The sequence below is a fragment of the Oratosquilla oratoria genome, chromosome 35 (assembly GCF_046742065.1).
Source record: "Oratosquilla oratoria isolate Oo_2021 chromosome 35, ASM4674206v1, whole genome shotgun sequence".
NCBI lineage: Eukaryota > Metazoa > Arthropoda > Malacostraca > Stomatopoda > Squillidae > Oratosquilla > Oratosquilla oratoria.
The window spans coordinates 8,802,270-8,829,193 of NC_134811.1; the positions used below are offsets into that span (position 1 = coordinate 8,802,270).

The following is a 26,924-nucleotide window of genomic DNA, read 5'->3' on the forward strand; positions in this document are numbered from 1 at the left end:
ATACTACCCACTGCTCTACATAGGCTCCTGTTCTTAGTAAGGTATGAGAAATGGGTATTCAGGTTGGTTTTCAATTCTGAAATAGATAAATACATTATATAAGTCCTCTAAGTTTAACATGTTCCTGAGAAAAAACTCTGAGTCAAAGTAAAAACAATGTTACCTGCCTGTATGAACTAGCATTGCTTTACTGCACTTTAGTTGGGTGCCATGTTATTATAACTGTCATTAAACTGCCAGGGGGTCTGCTGTCACTGTAGATGTATACCACATTATTGTAATTATCGTTAACCCTAGTGTAGAAGTTCAGCCTTAAGCAGTTTACCCTAAACACTTCCCTAGCTTCTGTCCTTTTCCTCTTTCTCTATCTATCCTCCATTCTCAACTTACCTTCCACAAAAGAATTATTTGATATTTCCCCCTCTCTGCCCTAAGAATATGTGCATCCAAAACTCTTCCTACTCTTCTCCTGGTTACCATTGTATAGTCCATTAAAGCCCTATCTATCACCCTTCTATCCACCACCCTCTCCCATGTGTACTTATGCTTGACTTTCTTCCTAAACCCTATGTTTTGAGTTTCAACATAGATTGATGCTATTTACATCATTTCTTATGGAAAACATTTATCTAATATTCAAACCCCTACCATGTTGCAATAACCCTAAACTACCTCATTTATTGTCACTTTTATCTTTCCCTACTCTCCTTCTACCCTTCTCCTGTTTCTGCACTTTTCCATTCATTCTACTTCTTCCACATTTGAATTTCATAATGAAATGAAAACCACAAAAAAGTCACATATATTTTTAATTATGTGTAACATATATACCAATTTGATGAAATATAGTTTTTTTTCATGTACAAAAAAAAAGTAACACACATCAAAAAATATAAGTACAATAAAGAAAGACAGTCTTTATTTGATTTATATTCCATAGTATGCGTTACTTTGTATGTGTATTGTGCCTTGCTGTATTGATGAGGAGCTAAAATGAGAGGGAGAAAAGGATGGTGGATGTGAGTGGAATGGATGGGAGTTGGTACATGCCTTTGACTTGGCTACCTCCCTTATAAGCAGGTATACTTATACAGATAGAAAATAAAGAATACAAACCCTTTCAAGAATGTGAATGTAAACAACTTCCCTTTCTTCCCTCGATCCAAATTATTCAGCTCTGCCATCTCCTCAGCAGTCAGTTCAAAATTGAACACCTAAAATGGAACCAGAATATATACTATTATGAAGGAGGATGTTGCAAGCAGTGCTTTCTTGTTTTGCTAGATGCTTTGAGCATTAACCAACATACAGCAACATACAGCAAGCAAATAGAGTTCAACTAAGCATGCATCATGACTGAAATTGGACATTACATTGATAGCTAATGAGTAAGACCACTTAGCAAGAGAATCTGGAGTTTCAGCTGGCCAGTTTAACATGAAACTCAAGTAATTACTAACCTCAAAGTTTTCTTTTATTCTTTCAGCTTTTGATGACTTTGGGATGACTATTATGTTAAGTTGAATCATGTACCTCAAAAGTACCTGGGCACTTGTCTTCTTATGCTGTGCTGCAATTTTCAAAACTACAGGATTCTCCAACAGGATAGGACCCTCAACACTGTAAATCATAGAAAATACAAGTTTAATAACTTACATACTTTCTCTGGGAAAAATTATGAACATTGTTAACATCACATGTATTATCACAAGTCATTCTAAATTTATGTGTGGCATACAATCATGAGACATCTGAATCTGAGTTCAAATGCTGAGACTATCTTGAACTAAGATAACCAATAAACCTCACACACATAAATCAAATGCAACACATTACACACAGATTTACCTTACATGCACCACACTCACCAACATACACCAGTACAGAAAGAATTGGACCTGTTGTCACTGCCTAGACTGTCTGGCTGAATAATGCAGTCTCCCTAAGGAATGCCATGGCTGGAATAGGGTTTTCCCACAAATCCTTCATAGTGTGTATATTGTGTTGTTGGCATGTGTGATTGTGTTCAATGCAGTCTTTCATAATGTGTTGTATATCATGGGGTGATGTGTTGCATCCTGGACAGTTATCTGTGATGCAGTCATCCAGCCTCTTCTGGTAGCTTAGAGGGGCTGGATGGTGGCTACACAGCAGTTTGGCCATGTGGACTCTGTCCTTTCAGGGGGAGAGAGGATTCAGAGGGATGGATATCAAGGGGGTCTGGCATGCAGCAATTTACTGTCTTTCAGTTTGTTGATTAAGGACAGTAAATATGGATACGCTTCTGGAGGTTGGTGGTTGTGGTGGAAGAGAAGAGAATACTTGTACATGATATAGTTATTTGGGTGACATTTTGATGTTTCTTGTTATGTATGGGTGTTCTGCTGTGTAGTATTTACCTAATTGTAGTATACAGGAAAGAAGCAACTCAATCTTGTTGGGTCCCGTCTCCTATTCTCTAATTTTTTATCATACTTAGACTCAAATTCATGTACACTTCCAACTAGTCTATATCCTTGAATTCCAATTATCATATTTAGATTTGAACTCACATATTGTTTGAGACTGGGCTATATCACTTCCTAAGTTATTCCAAATACAGATTGACCTCTCATTACCGGACACCGCATTACCTGATATCGGATGCAACAGACAAAATCCGCTGGTCCGGTCTGACAGTCTAAATTTTGCGGGTAGGGTGAATGTGTCCATTAGTTCGGCGTTTGTCCACTGAGTGGCTGATAGTGTGATGGCGCACACTTTGTTTTGTTTACTAGTTAACAAGATCGTGATCGGAAGAGGAGGTAGTGGCGGTTAAACCCAAGATGTCGGAGGTGCGCCAGGCTATTGACACACTCATAACTTACGTTGATCTCTCTGCTGACGTTAACGTTCAGGCTTATTATGAACATTTGCGCACTTTAAGAGAATTATTGATTCGTGAACAGTATCAGAAAGGGAAACAGTTAAAATTGGACTCTTTTTTCAAGCGGAAAACCACTCCTGAACCAGACTTTCAAGGTTTTGAATCAGTCACCACAGCCAGGCACCTCGCACTCTTTGTCACCACAGCCAGGCACCTCGCTCTCACTGCCAACACATCCTGGCACTGCTAGATCTGTAGTGGAGCATAGCAGCTCCTCTGACTCAGAGTAGTTGCTACTTTGAGTCCCACTATACGATCATGGCAAAAAGAAGACTCATCTCTCCCCACATAAGATAAATAAAAATTACAATAGTACAGTATTATTAGTATTAGTACATACTAATTACATTATTACAGGTATTTTGGTATCAATATGTATGTACATACACTGTACTATGATTTTATAGATCTTAAGAGGTGATCTCCCCCCCAATACACACACACACAAAAACCACTCCTAATCAATGGATTATTCGCATCAATGGACACAGTTACCCCCCTTTTAGTCCATTAATGAGAGGTCAATCTGTATTTATGCATATGTGTGGAAAAATGTATTTTTTCATATTCTTTCAACATGTGGTCTTAATTTACTCCCATGACCTCTTAAAGCCCTCCCATCTTTAGTCAGGAGATCTCTTCTATCAATGAATTTGTTCCCATTAGCGACCTGAATATTGTAATCATGTCACCTCTTTCTCCTCAGTCTTTTAAAGTTGGCAGACCCAGTGCTATTAGTCTTTCCCCCTATGATTTATCTGTCAAGCTGGGCACCATTTTGGTTGCTGCCCTCTGTATTCTCTCAATCTGTGTGGGGACCATATTACATACATATACCAAGGCTTTTTCCCCATTACAAGGGAGGTAGCCAAAAAGAAAAAGGCATAAAAACCATTCCTATCCATTCCATCCCTAAATACACTCCACTCCCTTCCCTCTTATCTTGGCACATCCTGGATGACAAGTCATCCCTGCACCTTGTCCACTGCCCTGGGTCAGAGGCAGTGTCGCAAGACACAGCACATCCACAGCAAGGCCGCTTCATTAAATTGGCGACTCCACCTCTCCGTCCCCCCATGCAGAAAAGGAGAATTGTGGTAATTTCACCTCCTCTTAACCAAGTTCTTCATTGCTATAGTGAACTGGGTATTTTCTCAGGAATCTGTCTTGCCATTTACTTCCCATTCCTCCCAGTTGACCTTACTGCTATCAAAAAGTTCCATCAGGGACTATAGTGTTCCTTTGTTCAATGGTTCTTTTTAGGAAAAGAGTTGTATCTAATAACACTTTTTTATATTCAGCTTCATTCTAAGATCTTGTCTTCAGGGGGACATATGCCACCATAAAATCTCTTCTATTCTGCCATTTAGTTTTAATTTTCAAGTGGATTGCTTTAGCCTTTACTCAGATTTACTTCTTCCACATTTACGTCACTTTTCACAACAACCATTACTAATCCACCCAATTTTTCTTCTCTACTTCTTCTCCAGGAGGTATATCTATTATTCCCCAGCTGTAGATCAATATTTCTAGGGAGTTTGGTCTCTACTAAGCACAAAATATTAGGTTCATTCACCCTCAAGTACCGTAATCATTTATCTCCAACAAGGCTGACAGTAAACTATCTACATTAACATAGACTACTTTAACCTCTTCAATGCCAGTCAAATTCTCATGCTTAGCTGTATTACTCATTCTCTTTCACCCTAAACGTTAATAACAACAGAAAATACAATCAAGCCTCTTCACAGAATATGGGGGTCACTCAGCTACAAATACAAAATAAATATAATCAAGACACTGACACCAGCATCATTGTATACCCTCATACTATAAATGGGCAAAAGCAGCAAAAGGCCACCCTTCAAAAGTGAACCCATCATAAAAACATGAGGAGTGTTGATAAAAGACAACCTGTCATCTGACAGACATATCAGCAGGACTGTGGGAGACATACAGACTACTGCATAAGATTAAAGTGGTGTTCCACTCTATGGATGAAGTTTTATGTCTATATACCAAGAGCTTTTTCTTAAATACAAGGGAGGTAGCCAAGTCAAAGGCACGTAACTACTCCCATCCATTCCACTCCCCTTCACCACCCTTTCCTCCCTCTCATCTTAGATCATCCTGGATGACATGTCATCCCTGCATCCCTCTCACTGGCCTGGGTCAGAAGCAATGTAGCAAGACACAGTACATCCACAGCATGGCCACTTCACTTAATTGGTAACCCCCACCCCTCGGTCACCTCATACATAACAAGAGAAGACGAGGGAGAAGTCCCTTTAGACTTCATCAAAATATCATTCACACATATACACACCCTAGCCCCCCCACCCCCTGCCCCTCTCTTCCTTGTATAACAGTATCATCTATACATAATCACTCTCCACTGATCCCTATCTCCTACCTTCTCACTTCCTTGTTCAACATTCCCCTCTTTCTCAATAACCCCTTCACCTCATTCATCCATCTCATCCTCATATGTCCCCGCAAGTTTGCTCCCTCCACCTCTGCCTTCCACACCTCTTTTACTTATCTTTCTTCACTCATTCTTTCCATGTCCCCAAAACATCACAATACTCTTTCATCAGTTTTATGTAGAAACAGAAAATTTTTAATATAGAAACAGACATTTTATTTTTATTTTTGTATCTATGTAGTTTTACGTAAAAACAGAAAGTTTTCTATATAGAAACAGAAAACTTACTTTTCTTGGTAGGGAGCTCCAAGAGGTGCATATCCACAAACTGCAATATTATTCTGCTCACATAAATTACGTAGTTCCTTTTGTATATGATAACCATTAATTTCAACTTGAAGATTGGCTGGTTTGATCCGGCTAGCTGTAAAATGAGCAATAATAACATACAAATATTTTATTATCACATAATATCTATTCATGACAATCGTAATATGGTCTTCAATCCTGATTACAATGTGTCCAAGAAAGCCTGACCTTTCATTATCCGCTCAATCTGTTTGCTATTAAAGTTGGAAATTCCAATTGATTTAGCTTTGCCAGAGTCAACCTGAAAGATAATATCAATACCAAATAAAAATATATAAGATAATAAAACACGTTTTTAAAGTACATACATATACTGTACCAAAAAGCTTTCCCCCTGATATGGGAAGTAGCCAGACAAGGTATCCACCTACCCTTCACCAATCCCATTCCCATCCAACACTCATTTGTTATCCCTTTTATCCTAGCTCTTTGTGGATAAAGGGCCATCCCTGTCCTCTGCCCACACCCCAGGTCAGAAGCAATACAGCAAAACAGAGTACCTCTACAGCAGGGCACCACAAAAGAAATATAGAAAAGATCAGAAGGAATCCCTTCAGGCCACATCAATTTTTTATCCACTCACAACAACTCTCCATTTACACCTATCTCTTGCATTCTCCCTTCCCTCCTCAACAAAGATATCCCTTTAAGGCTCCCTTCACCCCTTCCATCAATCCCTTTCTTTGTCTTTCCCTCAACTTCTCCATTCACCTCTGCTTTCCACATTCTTTTTGCTAGTCTTTCTTAACTTATTCTTTCCATATGCCCATATCATCCCAGTATTATTTCTCTCCCAACCCCCGTTCCACCCCTGCTCTCCAAATCACATCATTTCTCATTATATCCATCCTCATAACCCCCACCATAGTTTTTAAACATTTCATCTCAACCACATCTAAACTCCTCTTTTCTGCTTCCTTTAAATTCTAAGTCTACCCCATAGTTAAGTTCAGTGATGGTGCTATGATGAAGAGATTTTTGTTCTTGATCTGGAAAGTTGATCTAGATAGTTAGGAAGCAAAGTGACTTAACTCTAATGGTGATTTACCTAGTTGTATTTACCTAGTTGTAATATACGGGAGGGGAGCTAAGCTTGTGGTGACCCGTCTTTGTATCTCTCCGCATCAAGTTTAATCTTAAAATCTTGTATAGTGTTTGCGCATACTGTTTTGTTGTCTAATTTGTTCCATGTATTTATCGCTCTGTGTGGGAAACGTTCCTTTTCAAGTTTTTTCTATAACTATCCTTTTTCAGTTTTTTTCCATGTCCTCTTGTTTTACCGCTGTCCCACACTAATAAGTTGTTCCTGTCTAAAACTTCCATTCCTTTCATTATTCTGTAGATAGTCAGCAAATCCCCTCTTTCTCTTCTTTGTTCCAGAGCTGGTAGATTCAATTTGGACAGTCTTTGCTCATATGTTAGTTCGGTGAGAGTCGGTGCTAGTTTGGTTGTCACTCTTTGTAATCTTTCTAGTTTCTTAATATTCTTTTTGGTACTGGATGTCCAAAGTGATGCTGCGTACTCAAGTTTTGGTCTTATTAGTGTAGTTAGTATTTTCTTTATCATTTCTTCATCCATATAAGCAAATGCCACTTTGATTGACCTCAATAAGTTGTAGGTTTCTCCGAATATTTTATTTATGCGCTTATCTGGTTTCATGTCCTTTCCAATCATCACTCCAAGATCTTTTTCCGAGTTTGCTTTGGTCTATTTCATGTTGAAGATTTTCTAGGCTGCAGATCGTTGGTGCTCTTAGTGGTCCATACCTTCAATGGCAAAACTACCTACCAGCAACACGACGGTCTACCAATGGAATCACTCATCAGGGCTATAGCCATATGCTTAGCAATGGAAACCTTAGAGCAAGACAGTTACAAACAATTCCTCCCCAATGGTACCATCTGGTTCAGGTATATAATCTACTCATCATACCAAGATACATAGATAACCTGCACAATTTAAACCTGTCAGACTAGAAAATACAGTTAATAGTCGAACAAGAATTAAAGAGGTTCCCTCTCATACCCTGACACATTAATCATCAGGAACAAAGATGCAGCTAAATTCAGATTTTACAGAAAACCTACAAAGACTATATACACTACATCAACAGGACGAAAGTGGCATACTAATAAGTTTCTTCCTGAGAGCACTAAGGATCTGCAGCCCAGTACACCTTCAAGATAAAACAGACCACATCCCCACTACATTTAAGACATTTCACTTGCCAACTGGCATCATCACCCAAGCCCTACATTAAGCAAAATAAATCATACAAAGAAATACCTCAGTACCCCAGATCAAGAACGAAAATCTCATCATAGCACCATTATTGAACTTAACTCACCTACTGACCAAGAAATTAAAACCTATAGCCATCACAATAGTACCAAAGGACATAAGATGTACAACTTCATGAGACACCAAAAAACAAGATTCACCCCAACCCAACAGTATCCTGTACAAAATTCCCTACTCTTTTGGCAACTTCATTTACTATGGTGAAACCTACAGGGATTAGACAAATGCTTACATGAACACAGAGTTGATGTCCATCACCACTTCAATATGAATGGTTTATAAATGGTAAATTGAGACACAGAGAAGTAATCACCAAGTTAGTAGTAGTCAGTCAGGTCTTTAAAGAGGTCTCAGCTCAGGTAGAAATAACGAGTTTCCAGTCAGTCTTCACATAAGAGCAATTTTTTGAATAAAAATGAGGGGAAAAAAAAAACGGTTTAGAATATTTAAAAGTAGAAGTGAGAGATGCAATCAATTTCTTGGGATCATTGGATGTGACAAAAGCTTCATGACCTGACAGAATTTCAAACTGGATACACAAAGAATGTAGGGAACAACTAGTGGACAAGATTCACAATCTTATTACACGTTCACTGAAAGAAGGCACTGTGCCACTTGATTGGAAAAGGGCAAATGTGGTGGTAATTCACAAAGGTGGAAATAAGGACACACCACTAAATAATAGACCAGTATCACAGACCAGCACAATAAAGAAATTATGTGAGAGGATTGTGAAAGATCGATGGACCAAATAATTTGAAAAGATGAACATTGACAGACAGTCAATTTGGCTTTAGATCTGGAAGGTCATGTGTGTGGAACCTTTTAAGCTTTTACTAAAGAGCGATTGATGTGATGCATGAGAGAGGGGTGGGTGGACTGTGTGTACCTTGACCTAGAGAAAGTATTTGATAAAGTACCTCACAGTTGACTAGTTTGGAAATTGGAGCAAGTTGTAGGATTAAGAGGCAAATTATTAGAATGAATGAAAGATTTTTTGAAGGAAAGATACATGAGGACAGTAGTGAAGGATAAGATGTCAAGATATAGAGCAGTAATGAGCAGTTTCAAAAGGTTCAGCACTTGTACTAATAATGTTTATTGTCTATATCAACAACATGATGGAAGGAACAACAAGCTATGCCAACATGTTTGCAGATGATCTCCTGATTAAAGATAGGAGGGCTTTAAGAGGTCAGGGGGAGCAAATAAGAAAGACCATATGTCTGAAAGACGTAAAGAAATAGTTCTCCATATAGATGCATTAATACATGGAATACCTTAGGTGATATAGCCCAAGCTCAAACTATACACAAGTTCAATCTAAATATGATAATTGGAAATCAAGGCTATATTATTGGTATAGATTAAGCTGAAACTGTACATGAATTTGAAGCTATCTATATACCAAGGGCTTTTTCCCCTTACCAGTGAGGTAGCCAAAGTCAAAAGGTATATACCCACTCCTTTCCATTTTATCCCCACCCATTCCACTCCTTTGCCATATATCAGAAGCAATGCAGCAAGACACAGCACACCCACAGCAAGACCTCTTCAGTTAATTGGAAATCACCCCTCTCTGCCCCCTCATACAAAAAAATAGCATACAGGAAGAAATCACTTCAGGCTGCATCAAAATATCATTCACACATAACCATTCCCAATCCCCCTATTTTCCACCCACGCCCTTCCTTGCATCACAGTATCATCTATACACAGCCATTCTCCACTCACCCTTATATCCTGCCTTCTCCCTTCCTTCCTCAACAGACACCTCCCTCTTGCTCAACAACCCTTTCACCCCATCCATCACATCCTTGGTCACCCCCCCCTGCTCACTCCTTCCACCTCTGCCTTCCACACTTCTTTTACTAATCTTTCTTCACTCATTCTTTCCATGTGTCAAAACCATCCCAATACTCTTTCACCAACCCTATCTCCCATCCCCTTTCCCACCCTCACTCTTCTCCTCACCTCCTTATTTCTCATTCTATCCAACCCTGTAACCCCTACCATACTTCTCAGACATTTCATCTCAAACACATTTGAAGTTTTCCTTACTGCCTCTCTTAATTTCTGTCTCTGCCCCATACAGTTTTGTCAGCACAATCACCTCTTCATATAATCTCCTTTTTGGATCCATTCCCAAATGCTTATTTTTCATTACATTTTGAGAATGGGAGACAAGATAGAAAAGAGCATTGCTCCTTTCCTGTATACTACAATTAGGTAAGTACAATTTCATAAATACATGCCACAATACAGATTAATGCTACAATATAGTAACTGTTGGAGTAATATCTAATGTGCAACTTCACACACTAAACAAGTTGGATTTTAATTCTGCATTATAAATGACCTCAATAGTGAGTCCTATCACCACGGTTGTCAATTACATAGTTAAGACCACCTTTCAAGTCAAGAAAGATATAACCTGCCCAAGTCCGGTCTCATGAGGTGACACTGCTTTTGTTGGTGACTGTACAATGTTAACAAAATAAAATTTCATCAAAATAACTTTGGCAGGAACCATATAACTTTTTCCATGCACAAGCACACTTTAACCATTAGCACTTACCTGAGCTTCCATTCCTCTCCAAAGAGCCTCTAAATCTGTCGGATCAAATGACCATTCTCCTCTTTCTATTGATGAAGACATGTCCAGCTCATTTTTCACTGTATAAATATATGCATTCTTATAAACCATAATACATGGAAGTTCAATGAACAGAGTAAAAATTTTATTTTTTAAAAGAGCAAAGCAACCCAATCAGATAAAATTTAAATGACACTGAACAAGCCTTATAAATAACTTGGTTAGGAAGGTTATGTATTTTGCATTGCTTATGACCCAGACAGTAGACAGGGAAAAAGGATAGCCCTTCATCCACAAGAAGCTAAGAAAAAAAACAGAGAAACCAAATAGTTGTTGGATGGGTGTGGGATGGGTGAAAGGTGGTGTGCATGCCTTGGCTGCCTAACTCACTTATAAGGGAGAAACACCTTTAGGTATTTGTATGCATACATAAATTCAGTAAAAATATGGTGTTTAACTCGTCAGTAAAAATATACCCATGTATTCCCTGTATATAGTTCAGAGGCATGCTGAAAGGGACAGGGAGTGTCATATGCTAGTAAATCCACCTCTTGAAAGACAGTGGAAAAGGGCAGAGGGGGTAATATTTTGGGAGCATGGCCATCTTACCAAAATGTCCTTAATTCTGAGAAACAGGTATGAGAAATATTTAACAAAAAGTAAGGATGGTTTTTGAGTTCCAATGGACCTAGAGAAGATATATGCTAGGGATAACATAGCAAGTTTGTAGAGTGGATTACATATACACAGAATAGGAAGTCTGCTGAAGGGGTCAAAAGTTTCTACAGGAACAGTAGGGCATGTGTGAGGGTCAGGAATGGAGAGAGTGATGAGGTGAATGTAAGGTTGTGTCAGGGTTATGTTATGTCAGTATGTTTATTCACAAATACATACCTCATCTCTACATCAACAACACTCTAATACCACACACAAACACACCGAAAATTCTTGGTGTAACATACGATACATCCATGTCTTTCAAACAACACATCACAAACATAAAAAACAAATGCACACCTAGACTTAACGCACTTAAGTCAATCACTGGAACAACATTTGGACAAAACAAAGAAACTAATATAACAATATACAAACAATGCATACGCTCAGTGATGAATTATGCGAGTCCTGCATGGGCTCCTAATCTCAGTGAGACACACCACAACACCCTTCAAATCATACAAAACAAAGCCATAAAAACAATTACAGGCTGCACAAATACATCACCTACAGACCAATTACACCATGAAACAAAAGTCCTCAAAGTCAAGGACCACCTCGACATGAGAGGCACACAAACACTTGCCGCAGCCACCACAAACACATCACACCCGCTACACTACATAGCAGAACACACACACACATCAAGAAACATTAAAACAACACCCAAAGACCTTTATCACACACACATACTTTCTTTTCTTCCTCCACAACCACCAAATACCAGCCTCCGGAAACATATTCATAATCATATCACTCACCGCTCCATTAACACACTAAAAGACAACACACTGCTACATGTCAGACCCCGATATCCACCTTTCTGAATCCTCTCTCCCACGAAAGGACAGAGTCCACCTGGCCAGACTGCGGTGCGGCCACCACCCGGCACTTCTAAGCTACCAGAAGAGGCTGGATGACCGCATTGTGAACAGCTGCCCAGGATGTAACACTTCACCCCATACCATACAACACATAATGGAAGACTACATTATACTCAATCATGCACACAAACAACACAACATACACTCTATAAAGGATTTGTGGAAAAACCCAGTTTCGGCTGTGGCTTTCCTTGGGGAGACGGGACTGCTCGGACAGACAGTCTAGGGAATGACAACAACAACAACAACATGCATATGGATAGGATGACAGAGATAAATGCAAGAGTGGCTGAGGTTTGGAGCTGGTCAGTGAAAATGGAAGACTGCACTGTGAATCTGTTGTTATTTGCATATTACAATACATTTTAGGCAGGACAAATTAAAGCCATTGGTGAATGTTCTTAGAAGGATATGTGAGAGAACAAAGTAATGAGTGAATGTGGGCAAAAGTAAAGTAATGAGATGTAGAAGGAGTGATGTTAGTGGGAGGCTGAATATGAGTGTGAAGGGTGAGAGGCTTGAGGAAGTGAAGAATCAAATATCTAGGGTCATAGCAATGATAATTTTTTGACTGAGAAGAGAACCCTCATCTTCACAGTGGCTGACAACAGTCCTCTGGCCCTCCCACAGATCTCTCTGGGAAGAAACTTTGAACTGTCTATATTGTATTGGTGTGTGACTATTTCTGTCATTGGTTGAAAGTAGTAGATGGGTAGCAGTTGTCAGCTTTCCATGTAAAGGTATAAGAAATACAGGTGATGTTGATAGAGAGATGTCCTAAGTCCAGTCCTGGGACCAAGTGGCAGCCCCTGAAGACTGTAATTCCTGATAGGGGTGAGAGAGTTGATAGATTCTGAAAATGGGTGGTGCCGCTGTCCATCTCCAGTACCACCACAAGTGCTTGCCATTAGTTCCTTTAGGATAATGTGATAGTGAATGAAGGAGTGGATATGGAGGTGAATTAAAGAGTAAAAGAAGTGGGATGAAAAGAGTTATAAGAAAAACATATTTGGGGATGAATGTAAAGAGAAAATTGTATGAAGGAATGCAGACCTGGAATATTTTCTGATGACATATGTGGTACATTGTCCAGTGCCAAAGAATTAAACAAAATATTTGAGAGTTCCAAGACAGTGGTCTAAATTTAATGAAATAAAATAAAATCCAAAAAGTGTTGGAATGTTGTGAGATTTGATCAATCTTGTAAATCAGCATCATGAAATTATGACAGAAATAAACATCTGTTCAACTCACCTTTTACACCACATGGAAAATGAATCAAATATAAATCAACATAAGAGATCCGCAGCCAATCAAGTGACTTCTGCAGAATTCGAGATACATCTTCTTCACGATTACTAATAAATGGAAGCTGCAACAAGGAGAAAAAATTAATATATACTCCAAAACCATACACACAATAATAAACAACATGTGCTTATCAGTAAATTAATACAGCTCTCTAAACTTTCTAGTAAAATGTGTCTGTCAGATAAGGTAGATTAAGGAATACTCAGATGATTTGGACAAGTAGAAAGAGGAAGGAAAGGCTTGCAATAAGTCAAACAAGGAAGAGAACTTAAAACATAAGGGTGAATGAAGGAAGACTGCAAATGGGTGAAGAAATGTCATCATAAAATGAAGTGGTGGGGGTAAACCAGCTACAAATAATGGGCCCTACTAGAGAAACTCGTGTCTCACTGCATTAACTTTGACCTAAGCTGTATGGTGTGGGAATGAGATGACCCTTCATTCATGAGGTCCAAAGATGGGTTTGGATGGGTGTGGGGCAAATGTGGGAGGGATCTGTGCTTCCCACCTCCCTTATATGGGCAGAAAAGGCCCTTTGGTATGTATACTGGTATTACACTTAAGTAGATACAATTAGGTAATTGCAATAGCAGGATTAATCATCATTCAAGCACATATCAAGAAAAAATATATAGTTTAATTTTTATTTTACAACAGGATACAGATATAAAATTCTATATACCAAGGGCTTTTTCTCCCTTACCAGTGAGGCAGCCAAAGTCAAAAGGCATATACCCACTCCTTTCCATTTCTCTCACAACCCATTCCACTCCTTTCCACCACCCTTTCTTCCCTCTCATCTTAGCTCCTCATGGATGATGGGTCATCCCTGTATCCCACCCACTGCCCTGGGTCAGAAGCAATGCAGCAAGACACTGCACATCCACAGGAAGGCTGCTTCACTTAATTGGTAACCCCCCCTCTCCATCCCCTCATGCAGAAAAATAGAAGATGGGGAGAAATCCCTTCAGGCTGCATCAAAATATCATTCACACATAACCACTCCCTAACCCCCCATCCCCCACCCACTCCCTTCCTTGCATCATAGTATTATCTATTCACAGCTATTCTCCACTCGCTCTTATCTCCTGTCTTCTCCTTTCCTTACTTAACAGACATCTCCCTCTTGTTCAGTGCCCCTTTTACCCAATCCATCCATCTCATTCTTGGTTGTCCCCTCCTGTTCACACCATCCACCTCTGCCTTCCACACCTCTTTTACTTATCTTTCATCACTAATTCTTTCTTCCACACCTCTTTTACTTATCTTTCATCACTAATTCTTTCTTCCATACCTCTTTTACTTATTTTTCATCACTAATTCTTTCCATATGTCCAAATCATCCTAATACTATTTCATCAACCCTATATCCAATCTCATTTTCCACCCACTCTCCTCCTCAACTTCTCAGTTCTCACTCTATCCAACCTTGTAACCCCTTCCATACTTCTCAGACATTTCATTGCAAGCAAGCTAGGAATGACTACACTGGAGGTCAAGGCCAACAGTTATGGTCATGTCAATGAACCAATCACTACCCAAGGTAATGCTGATATTCTGCCAAGATCTACGAAAGGAGTTCTTCATACTCACCTAGATTTGTAAGAGATTTTGATATCACATATTTTTGTATTCAGGGTCATATCTTTTTAAGGGTAAGGGAAGAAGTGTTATGTATTTGCTATCTTTGATATTCATGCATGGCTATTTGATCTATTACACATAGGATCAAATAATAAGGTCACAATGGGATTGATTTGTTATGTATATAACTGAATTTCTTTTATTGACCACATAAGGTAAATGTGAATACCTAATCAATATAACAATCAGGACAACATTTCATCCCAGAGAGATCTATGGAAGAACTTGAGGACTGCTGTCTGCTGCTGTACCAGTGTGAATTTCCTTTCAGAGAAACTTGGGACATGAACAGTCCTTTATCCACAATGAGCTAAGATGAGAGGGAAACAAATAGGTGATGGATTGGAGTGGGATGGTTGGGGATGGGTATATCCTTTGACCAGCTACCTCCCTTATAAGAGGGAAGAAACCTCTTGGTGTATAGATAGACAGATAGAAACTTGAGCCAACAATTACTATTATTATCACTAGACAAAGAAATTTTGTATTATCTGAAATTATTCTGAATAATATCCATAAATTATAATACCATGTTGTCCAGGAATGATATCTCCCACAATATGGATGAACAGTGATGGTACTACAGTTAGGAGAATCTTCTTGACTATTAAGGCATTCTAATTAATTAACCCTTTTACTGCTAAAAACAGATACATACACCAACAATTTTAATACTGTTAACTGTAGAAAATGGATTTACCATACAATAATCTTAAAACTCATGCTACAAGAATCATATAACCCTTCCCATGACTTCCAAATAATGTTAGGTCATTGCAAAGAACAGTAAATACAGCATGAATATGTGTAATGATCTAGTAAGTTTATTCAGAATAGCAGTAAATGTATTCAGAATAGCAGTATTTTTTACAGTTGATTATCTTCAAAAGAACATTTTTTAACATATGTTCTTTATTTTTCCACATATATTATTCCATCAAATATCTTTACAGAACTTTTTCCTTTTATTCAAATTAACATTATAGGAATGACCCTGAAATCTAAAATGAAAGGATTAACTTACCTTTGTCGTAATGAAGAGATCTTCTCTCTTCAATCTGCCACTTTCAAACCATTCTGATAAAACTTCACCTATTACCTCTTCATTTGCATACTCGAATGCAGTATCAATGTGACGGTATCCACACTCCAATGCTGTATTGAGGGCCACACGAATGTCATCATCTTTTGCCTGTTACAAATAATGATATCAGACTGGATAACATAAGTGAATGAAAATAACATTAACAGATGGTCTTGAAATATACAATCATAAACAGACTGACATTTTAGTGACATCTATTACTGTAAAATGCATGTCACTTAATAAGTTATTTCTTATCAAATATTGATAACGAAAAGTAAATGCACATTTCTATCTTGACTCTATATAGGAAAAAATACAAAAAGAGGGTGTCCCTAGCCCCCTTGATTCTATTTATATACTGAGGACTTCTTCCCCTCCACAAACACAGCCTACCCATTACACAAAAGCTTCAGGACCTGGTGGGATCTCAAACTGGACACTTAAAGAATATAGGGAACAACTAGTAAACAAGATTCACAGTCTTATTACATGTTCACTGAAAGAAGGCATTGTGCCACTTGATTGGAGAAGGGCAAACATGGTGGCAATTCACAAAGGTGGAAATAAGTAGACACCACTAAATAGGCCAGTATGATCAGCACAATAATGAAATTATGTGAAAGGACTGTGAAAGACTGATGGACCAAATATCTTGAAGATACAAATACTCTGACAGATGGTCAGTTTGGCTTCAGATTGATGTGCTGCAAGTGAGAGAAGGGTGGGTGGAATGTGTGTACCTCGACCTATAGAAGGCATTTGATATAAAGTATTTCACAGTCAACTTATGTGGAAATTGGAGCACAATGGAGGACTGAGAGGCAAACTACTAGAATGGATGAAAGATTTTTTTGAAGGAAAAACACATGAGGACAGTAGTAAAGGATAAGATATCAAGATGGAAAGCAGTAACAACCAGAGTTCCAAAAAGTTCAGTACTTGCTCCAATAATGTTTCTTGTCTATGTCAATGATATGATGGAAGGAACAACAAGCTATGCCAACATGTTTGCAGCTAATACAAAAATCATGAGAAGAGTGAAAATGAGGAGGACTGTAGACTATTGCAAAAAAGATCTAGATACTATTTTTGCATGGAGCCAAGAATGGGAAATAAAGTTCAATATTAAAAAACTCAAAGTACTGGAAATGGGTAATAGTGGCATCATCCTTAAACTATTCCTTGGCAAGTGAACCCATTACAAAAGCAAAAGAAGAGAAAGATTTGGGAGTGTTATACAAACAACCTGTCACCTGACAGACATATCAACAGGATTGTGAAAGATATATGAACTACTGCAGATCAAAGTGGCATTTCACTATATGGATAAAGAGATGTTGAAAAAACTCATCAAAACCCTGATACATCCAAGACTGGAATATGCATTACTGCATCAGTAGTATGTCCCCACACAGAGTGAAGGAAATAAGCAAGATTGAGAGAATACAAAGTGCAGCAACCAAAATGGTCCCCAGCCTGGCACATGACCTATACAAATGGGATGAGCTTAGGATCACTCACTCTTGCTCACACCCCTCCCTGTTGTAGATAGATATATAGAAAATTTTAGTTTTGTACCTTGCCTTTATTTCTCCCTGGTGAAAAGAGGAAGACCCAAAAGAAGGGAAATAGTCAAAATTCTACATGTGCACTCAAAGAAAATCTCCTATGTAACCAAATGAGAATTTTTCATTTGAACACAAGATTCATGACATTAAATTTGGGCCCTGACTGTCCAGCATCTTCCTCTCTTCATTAGAGTGAAGTATTGTGTTAGAAGATGATGTCCCTGGGGCCAAGATAGACATTCAACATATTGACAGTTATTCCAACATTCAACTGAAGCATTGATTAGAATGTTGAGGGCTAAGAACTATGGAAACAAGGTGGAAAGCTATGCTTTCCATCATGACCACTTCTCCTAGCCTCAATGACTGGACAAGAAGCCACATCCAATATTTTATAGTTATTGAAGCAGCATCTCTGCTTATGGAACATCAAGAGCAAGGGACATAAGTGCGAGCCTTGATGACGTGAGGAAAGATTTATTTTGAACTGTGACATTACAAATCAGAATTCATTGATGTATTTACCTAGTTGTATTTTCCGGGAAGGGTAACTATGCTTGTGGTGTCCCGCCTTTGTATCTTGCAGTGTCTAGTTTGCTTTTAAACTCATGAATGGTTTTTGCACACACTATTTCCTTGTCCAGTTTGTTCCAAGTGTCTACCACTCTATGTGAAAAACTGTTTTTCTTCATATCTCTTCTGTAGCTGTTTTTTTATTTTCTTTCCATGTCCTCTTGTGCTCCTCCTGTACCAGTTTAACAAGTCCTCTCTATCAAGTATTTCTGTGCCTTTCATGATTCTGTAGATGGTCTGTAGGTCACCTCTCTCTCTTCTTTGCCCCATAGTCGGTAAATCTAGTTTAGCCAATCTCTCCTTATATGACAAGTTTGTGAGTGCAGGTGCCATTTTTGTTGCTGCTCTCTGGATTCTTTCTATTTTCTTTATATTTTTTTGGTACTGGGTGACCACAACGTTGCCGCATATTCTAGTCTAGGCCTTATCAGTGTGACCAATATTTTTTTAATCATTTCTTCTCCCAAATATGTAAATGCCACTTTCATTGATCTTAGCAAGTTGTAGGATTCTCCAACAATTTTGTTTATCTGTTTGTCATAAGACAAGTCGTTTGAGATAATTACATCCAAATCTTTTTCAGATCTCTCCTTCTTTACCTCCTTCGTTCCAATTTTATATTGTCCTGATATTCTGTTTTTGCTTTTTCCAAAATCTTTTATGCTACACTTCTTAATATTAAAGTCCACCTCCCATTTCTGACTCCAGTTCCATACTTTAATCAGGTCTTCCTGCAGTGATTTGCAATCTTCTTCAGTTTTTACTTTCATTAACAGTTTGGTGTCATCAGCAAAGAAGCTCATGTAACATTTCACATCATCATCCATGTCATTCACATAAATAGCGAACATTATTGGAGCTAGTACAGATCCTTGTGGTGCTCCACTGATCACCTCTTTCCAATCTGAATATTTTTCTCTGAGCACTCCTCTCATCTTTCTACCAATCAAGAAGTCTTCCATCCATTTTAGTAGGTGCCCTTGTATCCCTCCTATATGTTTGAGTTTTTTTTAATAATTTTTTGTGTGGTACTTTGTCAAAAGCTTTTTGTAAGTCCAGGAAGGCACAGTCAACCCATCCATTCCTTTCTTGCACTATGCCTATTAATCTTGAGTAGAAACATATTATGTTTGTGGTACATGTGTAGCGGGAAGGTTGCAGGAATTATTTTTCCATCCCTAAATATTAATTTGCTACATTGAGATCCGCTAGGGGCACAGTGTGGATCCGGCTTATGCCTCTGAAGCTCTTTATATGAGAATGAATAAACCATTTTTGAATTGGACAATATTGTACAGTTTCAGTGCTTGGTGGACTAACCTGCTCGACTTGGGAGAGCAGGATTGGATGTGGATAGTTATCGGTATAGGCCTAATTCACGTAAGAATTGTTTGCTGCATATGTATCTTTTTTCACGTTCTCGATGGTAAAATCCTCCCTTCCACACGCTCAAATCCATCTCTGACATTTTCGAAGTCCAAATGTGGTTAGGAAAACGCTTCATAAGCAGTCTATCTTCATAACGTGATTCATTACGACATAATCCATAGCAGTAGACTAGTAGTGTTCAGTGGATGGCATTTTGATAAATTAAATAAGGTCTGATCCCGTCTAAATAGCCGATAAATGTGGATATTTTTCATTATATGAATAAAGTAACATAAGGAATAGTGTAGCTAAGTGTATACATTCGTTTCTCAGCAAGTGGTTTTCCTACACAATATCATGTGACGTCATACCATTTTTTTTCTACTTTTAGAAACTACGGATCACTAATGGAACGAACATCGCTACAATTTCCTGACTTTCAATTCATAAAACATATATCTACCAGTACATCGTATTACATCGGACAACATAATTTTTTTCAAGTTATATAGTTACGAGTAATTGAAAAATACTCCACTGAAAGTCAATGTCAGATGGTAGATGCGTTCGAGTTTGTGGATTTTGGCATTTTTGAAACCTTTAACCGACATGTTTATAAATATGTATACACATACGCATATATGTATATATATACACATGAAAAAAATACTCCTGTAACTTGAACGTAAGTTGTGTGTTTAGGCTAAATTATGTTACGTTTGGTCAAATTGGGTGAGGTTAAGTTTTGTTCGGTTAAAGTTGGTATGGTTTGATTAAGTTAGACGAGATTATATTACGTTACAGGAGGTGTAGTTTGGTCGCTACGAGAGGTTAGGTTGTTCAATCAGATTAAACCACTAAATTACTATTTTAGAATGTTTAAAATATAAAATTATTTGGAACACATTCGAAAAACGTGTCATAATGTCAGGATATACAATAACAAGTATTGGCCAGATTTTTCCAATTACATACATTTCTTGTACTTGTAGTTTCTGCTAGAATTCGCCACAGGACCCGAACACAGCGGCAATACTATATCATTCCCCGCCAATTTTTACGCCATTCTTAGGTAGCTTGTACGCCGTCACAGTTCTGTGATAGCCCATCACATAGCTACGAGCTGTATATTATAAACGATGTTTCATGAGTAAAAAAAAAAACAATCACATTAGATAAACGTAGACATAAGGGAATAGGATATGACCTAATGATTACCACGCCATATGATCTCGGCCTTAAAAGCACCTGAAATTTGTTTACCACTTATCGAAGATGAGTATTTCAGACCTTCTCAATGACTGAAGTGTCAAAACAACTCCAAATTACCTGAAATGTCCCCAGGCCGATGATTGGCATTTTCTGGCCAGTGAAAAGTTCTACACAAGGTATTTTCGCCGTCATTATTCCTCAGCATCAACTGTTAGACAACGCAACGTACTGTGCCTTTGTATGTTGCAAGGACTTCTAGTGAACATTTGACAGCCACTCCACGGAGTCTCTCACTGTCTCACAGCCGGGCTGGATGAAGGTTGCCAGATTTTTCAGTCAAAAAGGAAAAATTATTTGAGAAAGGAGACTAAATACGCTTATTTTTTCAAGTAATGTTCGATGCTCTTAGACTAATGGTTTGTTTTAGCCGCCTGTACAGAGTATACGCACACAAGAATGTGAATAAATACATTTTCCACATAGATGCACATATTTGGAATAACTGATTTCATATAACCCAAGCTGGAACAATACATGGATTGAAATCTAAATATGATTGGAAATTAAGTATATAAACCAATTTGGAATTGTACATGAATTTGAGGATAGGTATGACAAATTGGAGAATATGAGACGGGATCCCACGAATGTTGCTCATTTCATTACGCAAATACACACACGCACAAGAACTCTAAGTTTTTATTCAGAAGATTTACAGCAGTTGATCACGTGTCCAAAACCTGTTTCAAAACAATGGGAAATCACGCGGGCACACACACGCGCGCGCGCTTGCACACACTTAACGAAGAAAAAACTTGATGCTGAAAGATACAAGGACAGGTAGCCACGAGCATAGCTCCCTTCCTGTTTAATACAACTAAGTAAATACACTCGTACGCCGGCTTTCTGGTTTAATGCTACTAACATGGACTGCTAATTCAACGGTCCTAAGATCGGTCCCTACTCGGGGTTGACAATCGTCACAGCACTACAGGTTAGCACCCGCTCCCTTGGGAGTTGAGGTGTGTGTGTGAAATCAAACCATTACCCATAGATCACGCAGTATTCGCGTTATGAGCTTTTATCTACATTGTTAATAGCGGCCGATCATGAATCCGGCACGTGATCCAAGATTTCAAGAATTCAACAATTATTCACAGTGACCATCCTTTTGGCAAAAAGCATGGGTGACCTGCGATCTACAATGGAAATTGCCGACGAATTCCTACCAACAACAACAATTTTGGCTACTTCATCCAATACACCTCTCCCTCACTTTAGCCAACTTAACAAAATACTAAATACCAATTGAATCCATACAGCTATCTCTCTCTCTCTCCCACATTTCTACCCATTCATCGAATATTACACAGCGATGGCTCCCGCTCGAGCCATGTTATGTGTTATGCAGCAGCAGTGTCGCCAAGATGTGGGTTTTCCCCCCAACACCCCATCGCTTCAACCTTCACCGCTGAACTCCTCGTCATTCTCACGGCCTTATTCATTATCCACAGCTCCCTCACCTGCACCCTATATAATATCGGGTCTAGAACAACTGCCCCCCACCCCGGATAACTGCCCCTCGGACAACTGCCCCCTAGGAAAGCTACCCCTTGAAATGTAATTTACAACAATTAGCATCGCCACCATCACCATCATCACCACCACCGACTGGTAAATTACAGCCCATGACAACAATTTTTGTTGTCGATTTAGATTTGGTTTTAGGATCAAGAATTCGGGCACGTCTAGTTCATGTTCGATCAATTTGCCCCAGACATGAGTTGTGTGTGTCCCCCTCGTCTCCTCCATTAACCCATTCAACTCCGATGACAAGATGTCTTGTCATTTGGTCAAATAAAACAAAAAATCATAAAACACCAAAATGTTTGATCAAACACCAGAAAAATATGACGTCAATCCTCGCTTCGCTCGCAGCGAAGCGAGGATTGACGTCATATTTTTCTGGTGTTTGATCAAACATTTTGGTGTTTTATGATTTTTTGTTTTATTTGACCAAATGACAAGACATCTTGTCATCGGAGTTGAATGGGTTTAAGAGCTGTTTCTTGTGGAGCGAGATCACCACCAGGGGAACGTGTCATATGCCCATATAACTGAAGTTGATGTTCACGAATTATGCTAAAAACAGGCCTAGATTAAGTACAATCTCTGGTTTCATATAGTCCTTCCAGCGATACCCTATGATTCTCCGAAGGTACGAGTATTTGGGACCAAACGTATCACCTCTTCAAGTCAGCATTCAGTGCCCATGCCTAACAACCGTACAGCAAGACAGGGAGCACAAATGACTTAAAGATTCGGGTCTTAGTCCTCCTGCATAAATACAGACAATGCCCTACAATCTGGTTGAGCGAGGCCCCTCACTGGAGTATTGACTATCATGCAGTAGTGATTGCATGGTTGCATGTAGTAAATAATCTAGGGACTCTTTTGGGGACCCCTTGTTGACTGGAGCCACACATCATGTGTCTGTGTCAGAGTAAAGTCTCTACTCGGAGAGGAATTATGCTACTTTTGTACTACGACTGTATCTCCTTTATACTGTTCCCCTGCAACTATCCTTTATCACATCTAAGAATCTTCCTCTTCTTATCCACTGTGGTAGAGGGAAGTGGGTAATTCTGCCACCGTGATTTCCATGCGAGTCGTTAAGGCGACTAAGTGGGACGGAGTGATGGTAATAGGGATCCTGCTCATCTTACGAGAAGTCAAGGCATAAGAGGGTCTGGGAAAACTCAAACCAGAACCCTAAAATTTAGGTTATTATATGTGCTTGGTGTAGTACAGATGATAGTAAAAGGGAAGAGATTGGCAGTAAATTTGTGAGATGGAAGATGGATGTGTTAGCATTAAGTGAATCTAAGTTGAAAGGGTGGGGGTGATTTTCAGTTTGATAATCAGGTGATGGGTTAGTGTCAAAAGTGATGAGGGGACAGGAGAGGGAAGGAGTGGTTCTGCTGGTAAGTGATGAGGTAGAAAAGTGCGTGGGTGGGAAAGAAGTGTCTTCAAGGGTAATGTGGATGGAGGTGACACTAAGATGGGATTTTTTTTCTTTTTTTTTCAAGTGCATATGGACCTAGGAATGAGAAAGGTGAAGAGGAGAGGGAGGATTTTTGGATAAATTTAAATTAGTGTTCGGAGAGTTTTGGGAGGAATGTGAATATGGTGATGATCCCGATGCTAGGGTAGGGGATGAATAGTGTGGTAGGGAAGTTTGGGTGCTGGAGATCTATTTAGAAAGGAAGTTGATGTTAGCAAAAACTGTGTTCAAGAGACCCAAGCATAACTATACATGGAAAGGGTGGTATACGGAAGGGTAGTACATACGGCATTAATGGACTATTTAGTTGTATCAATAGAGCAGTGAGGATAGCTAGTAGTTTTACAGTGAAGATTGAGGCAAAGGGTGGGAGGGATCTTGATTTCGTGGTTGAGGGGGACACTGCCACGTATCCCATTCCTTGGACTGAGCGAGAGCCATCAGGATAGATATGGGTTGGGAGGGATGGGAGGACAAGTGGGAAAGGATTTCTTGCCGGATGATGCTTGGAGGCGTTTCATTTTTCGGTAGTGTGGCCAAGGCGAAGCAAGGGTGTAAAGAGGGAGAGTAACCAGGGGGCTAGCGTAGGGGTTGTGTGTTGAAATACTGTGCTGGTTATTTCTAAAATGGATAGTAGTTCTGCCATTCTTATGCCAAAAGGATGATCGTCGTGTGGGTGTCGATCATAGCCTTGTTGGTTAGATGGGCCAAAGAAGGTTTGGGATATCGGGGTCTTTGTGGAACTCTTGACGTAGAAAATAGATTTCAATGATACCATTGAGCGGTGGATGTCTAGGGGAAAGTATCCACTTTCTGCATATAGACTCTTTATAGGAGTACTTCGGAAAGCTCCTGTGCTGATGCGAAGACCAAGTTCCGTATGGGAGTTCAATATTCGGAGGGCTGTGGGAGAGGCTGAAGAATAGGCTTGACATTCATAATCCAATTTATACTTTCTACGAGGGTTTAATAGAGTTTCCAGAGTCTGTCCTCAGTTTGTGTGTGTGATAATGTCCAAAGGATATCTCATGTTTGTAAACATGAGACTTTGATGTCTTTCAAGTGTGGGGGCCATGTAAAGTGGGAATCAAGAATCAGTCCTAGAAATCGTGTTTGTTCCACTACTTGGAGTGGGGTGTTGTCTAAATAAATTTAAAGCCACGTCCACACGGTCGAGCTGTGCCTGGCAGGGCAAAGTCTGCAGACTATGCCCGCGTAAGATGTCCACACAATTGTCTGTGGTGGTTGGAGGGCAGTTGGACGCCAGCAGTTGTTGTGAGCGAGTGGTTCATTACGGTACGATCACCACGGTGCGCTCCATACTTCGAAAGAAGATAGCACTATATTCTATCATAATTGGTGCCTGCATTAAAAAGAAGAACAAGAGACCACAGAGACGTGTCTGGTGCCGGGAGTGGTTGCAGAGACGTGAAAGAATGGATAGCTCTGTGACAATCCTACGTGAATTGCAGGAGGAAAATGAAACTTTGTTCCGCAATTACGTGCGGATGGACATAAACAGTTTTTATATTCTTGTATATCGAAAGTGGAGAGCTACATTCAGAGGCAAGAGACAAATATGAGGCAAAGCATTACACCAGCAGCACGTTTGTCTCTATTTCTGTAATCAAAACACCTTACATTCCACAGACATTCATGTGATTTATATATATCAATCAAAGTTATAGTGTCTTGTCGAGACCAATATGCACTAGCACTCGGTGTGGACATGGTGTACTAATAACGTGGTAGTCAGTGGATCTGCCTGCACCTTACCTCGTGCGTTTGGCAGTGACGGAAGACCTCCATCCACTGCCCTCTATTGGCGCCGGGAGCGGACAGTTTGATGGTTTGCCCCAAAGACTATAAAAGAAAGACAGGAAGGGTTCGTAAGGTGTTTAGCAAAAATATGTAGCCAGAATTAATGCCAAATACCGCTAGATTATTGGGGTTTTAACGCCATCTATTGAGCGGTTGAAAATTTAAAAATCGAAGCGATAGCTATTGTTGCCATTTTATTGTATTTTATATATTTTTAGAATTATATATTGATTGATATTTTCGGCCTTGTATATGATTATTATTTTAGTTCAATACTTTTTTTTTTTTTACTTCATTTGTAACCATTACTGTGTAAATAGTATTTGCTTTCACATACTTGACATTTGACAATATCTCGTATATATATCTTTCATACCTCTGAATTTTTCATAAAATATAAAGAAAAATTATAATATACACACACACACACATATACATACGCACACACACACATATATATATATAATATATATATATATATAATTCTCTTATTTGATTTATATACATATGAATTTCTTTATCATTAGTCTTCATGGGTATTATATGTGGTAATATGGGCAAATGAAAGCTTAGGTTTTATTTCATAATTTTATTAATTCCAAAGAACATCTACCAGAACAATTTCTATTCTTATCACATTATCACATTTATGCCAAGAGTGTGAAGCAGGTCTATAAAACATCTATATAACTGTGGACTCAATTGTGGTACTAATATCTGTTGTTGCAATTTGACATATGTTGCTTACTTTTTATGATTTACAGGTCTTATAGAATTATGCAATGCTAATAAATGGTCAGTACTAACCAAAGTTCTCATCCAATGAACTTGGCAAGATTTCCATTTCAATTTGCTGGTGATGCAAAGTACTTGCAGTATCCAAGTGCAGGTCAATATCTGTAAAATAATATATGTGATGTTTTGTAGTTATAAACAGATAATGTATGTAAGGTATCTATGCTCAGAATTTAGTTTGTAATTTCAAGTTGAAATATGTTTTGTGCAAATACAAAAATTAGCTAATGGCAATGAAAGAATATTCTAAATAATGTTCA

General features: G+C 38.8%; 1 protein-coding gene across 1 annotated transcript in view; it reads right to left on the reverse strand.

Moving 5' to 3' along the window:
• LOC143018667 (uncharacterized) overlaps positions 1 to 21,286 on the reverse strand; it is a 52,695-nt gene extending 31,409 nt beyond the window's left edge. Inside the window, exons 1-8 of the mRNA XM_076174255.1 lie at positions 21,102 to 21,286; positions 16,201 to 16,368; positions 13,476 to 13,593; positions 10,600 to 10,697; positions 5,889 to 5,961; positions 5,640 to 5,775; positions 1,461 to 1,620; positions 1,117 to 1,214 (exon numbers count right to left, since the gene is read on the reverse strand). Of these exons, the coding sequence (XP_076030370.1) occupies positions 1,117 to 1,214; positions 1,461 to 1,620; positions 5,640 to 5,775; positions 5,889 to 5,961; positions 10,600 to 10,697; positions 13,476 to 13,593; positions 16,201 to 16,368; positions 21,102 to 21,176 (926 nt within the window). The 5' untranslated portion in view covers positions 21,177 to 21,286. The remainder of the gene's footprint in view (positions 1 to 1,116; positions 1,215 to 1,460; positions 1,621 to 5,639; positions 5,776 to 5,888; positions 5,962 to 10,599; positions 10,698 to 13,475; positions 13,594 to 16,200; positions 16,369 to 21,101) is intronic.
• Between the last annotated feature and the right edge of the window lie 5,638 nt (positions 21,287 to 26,924).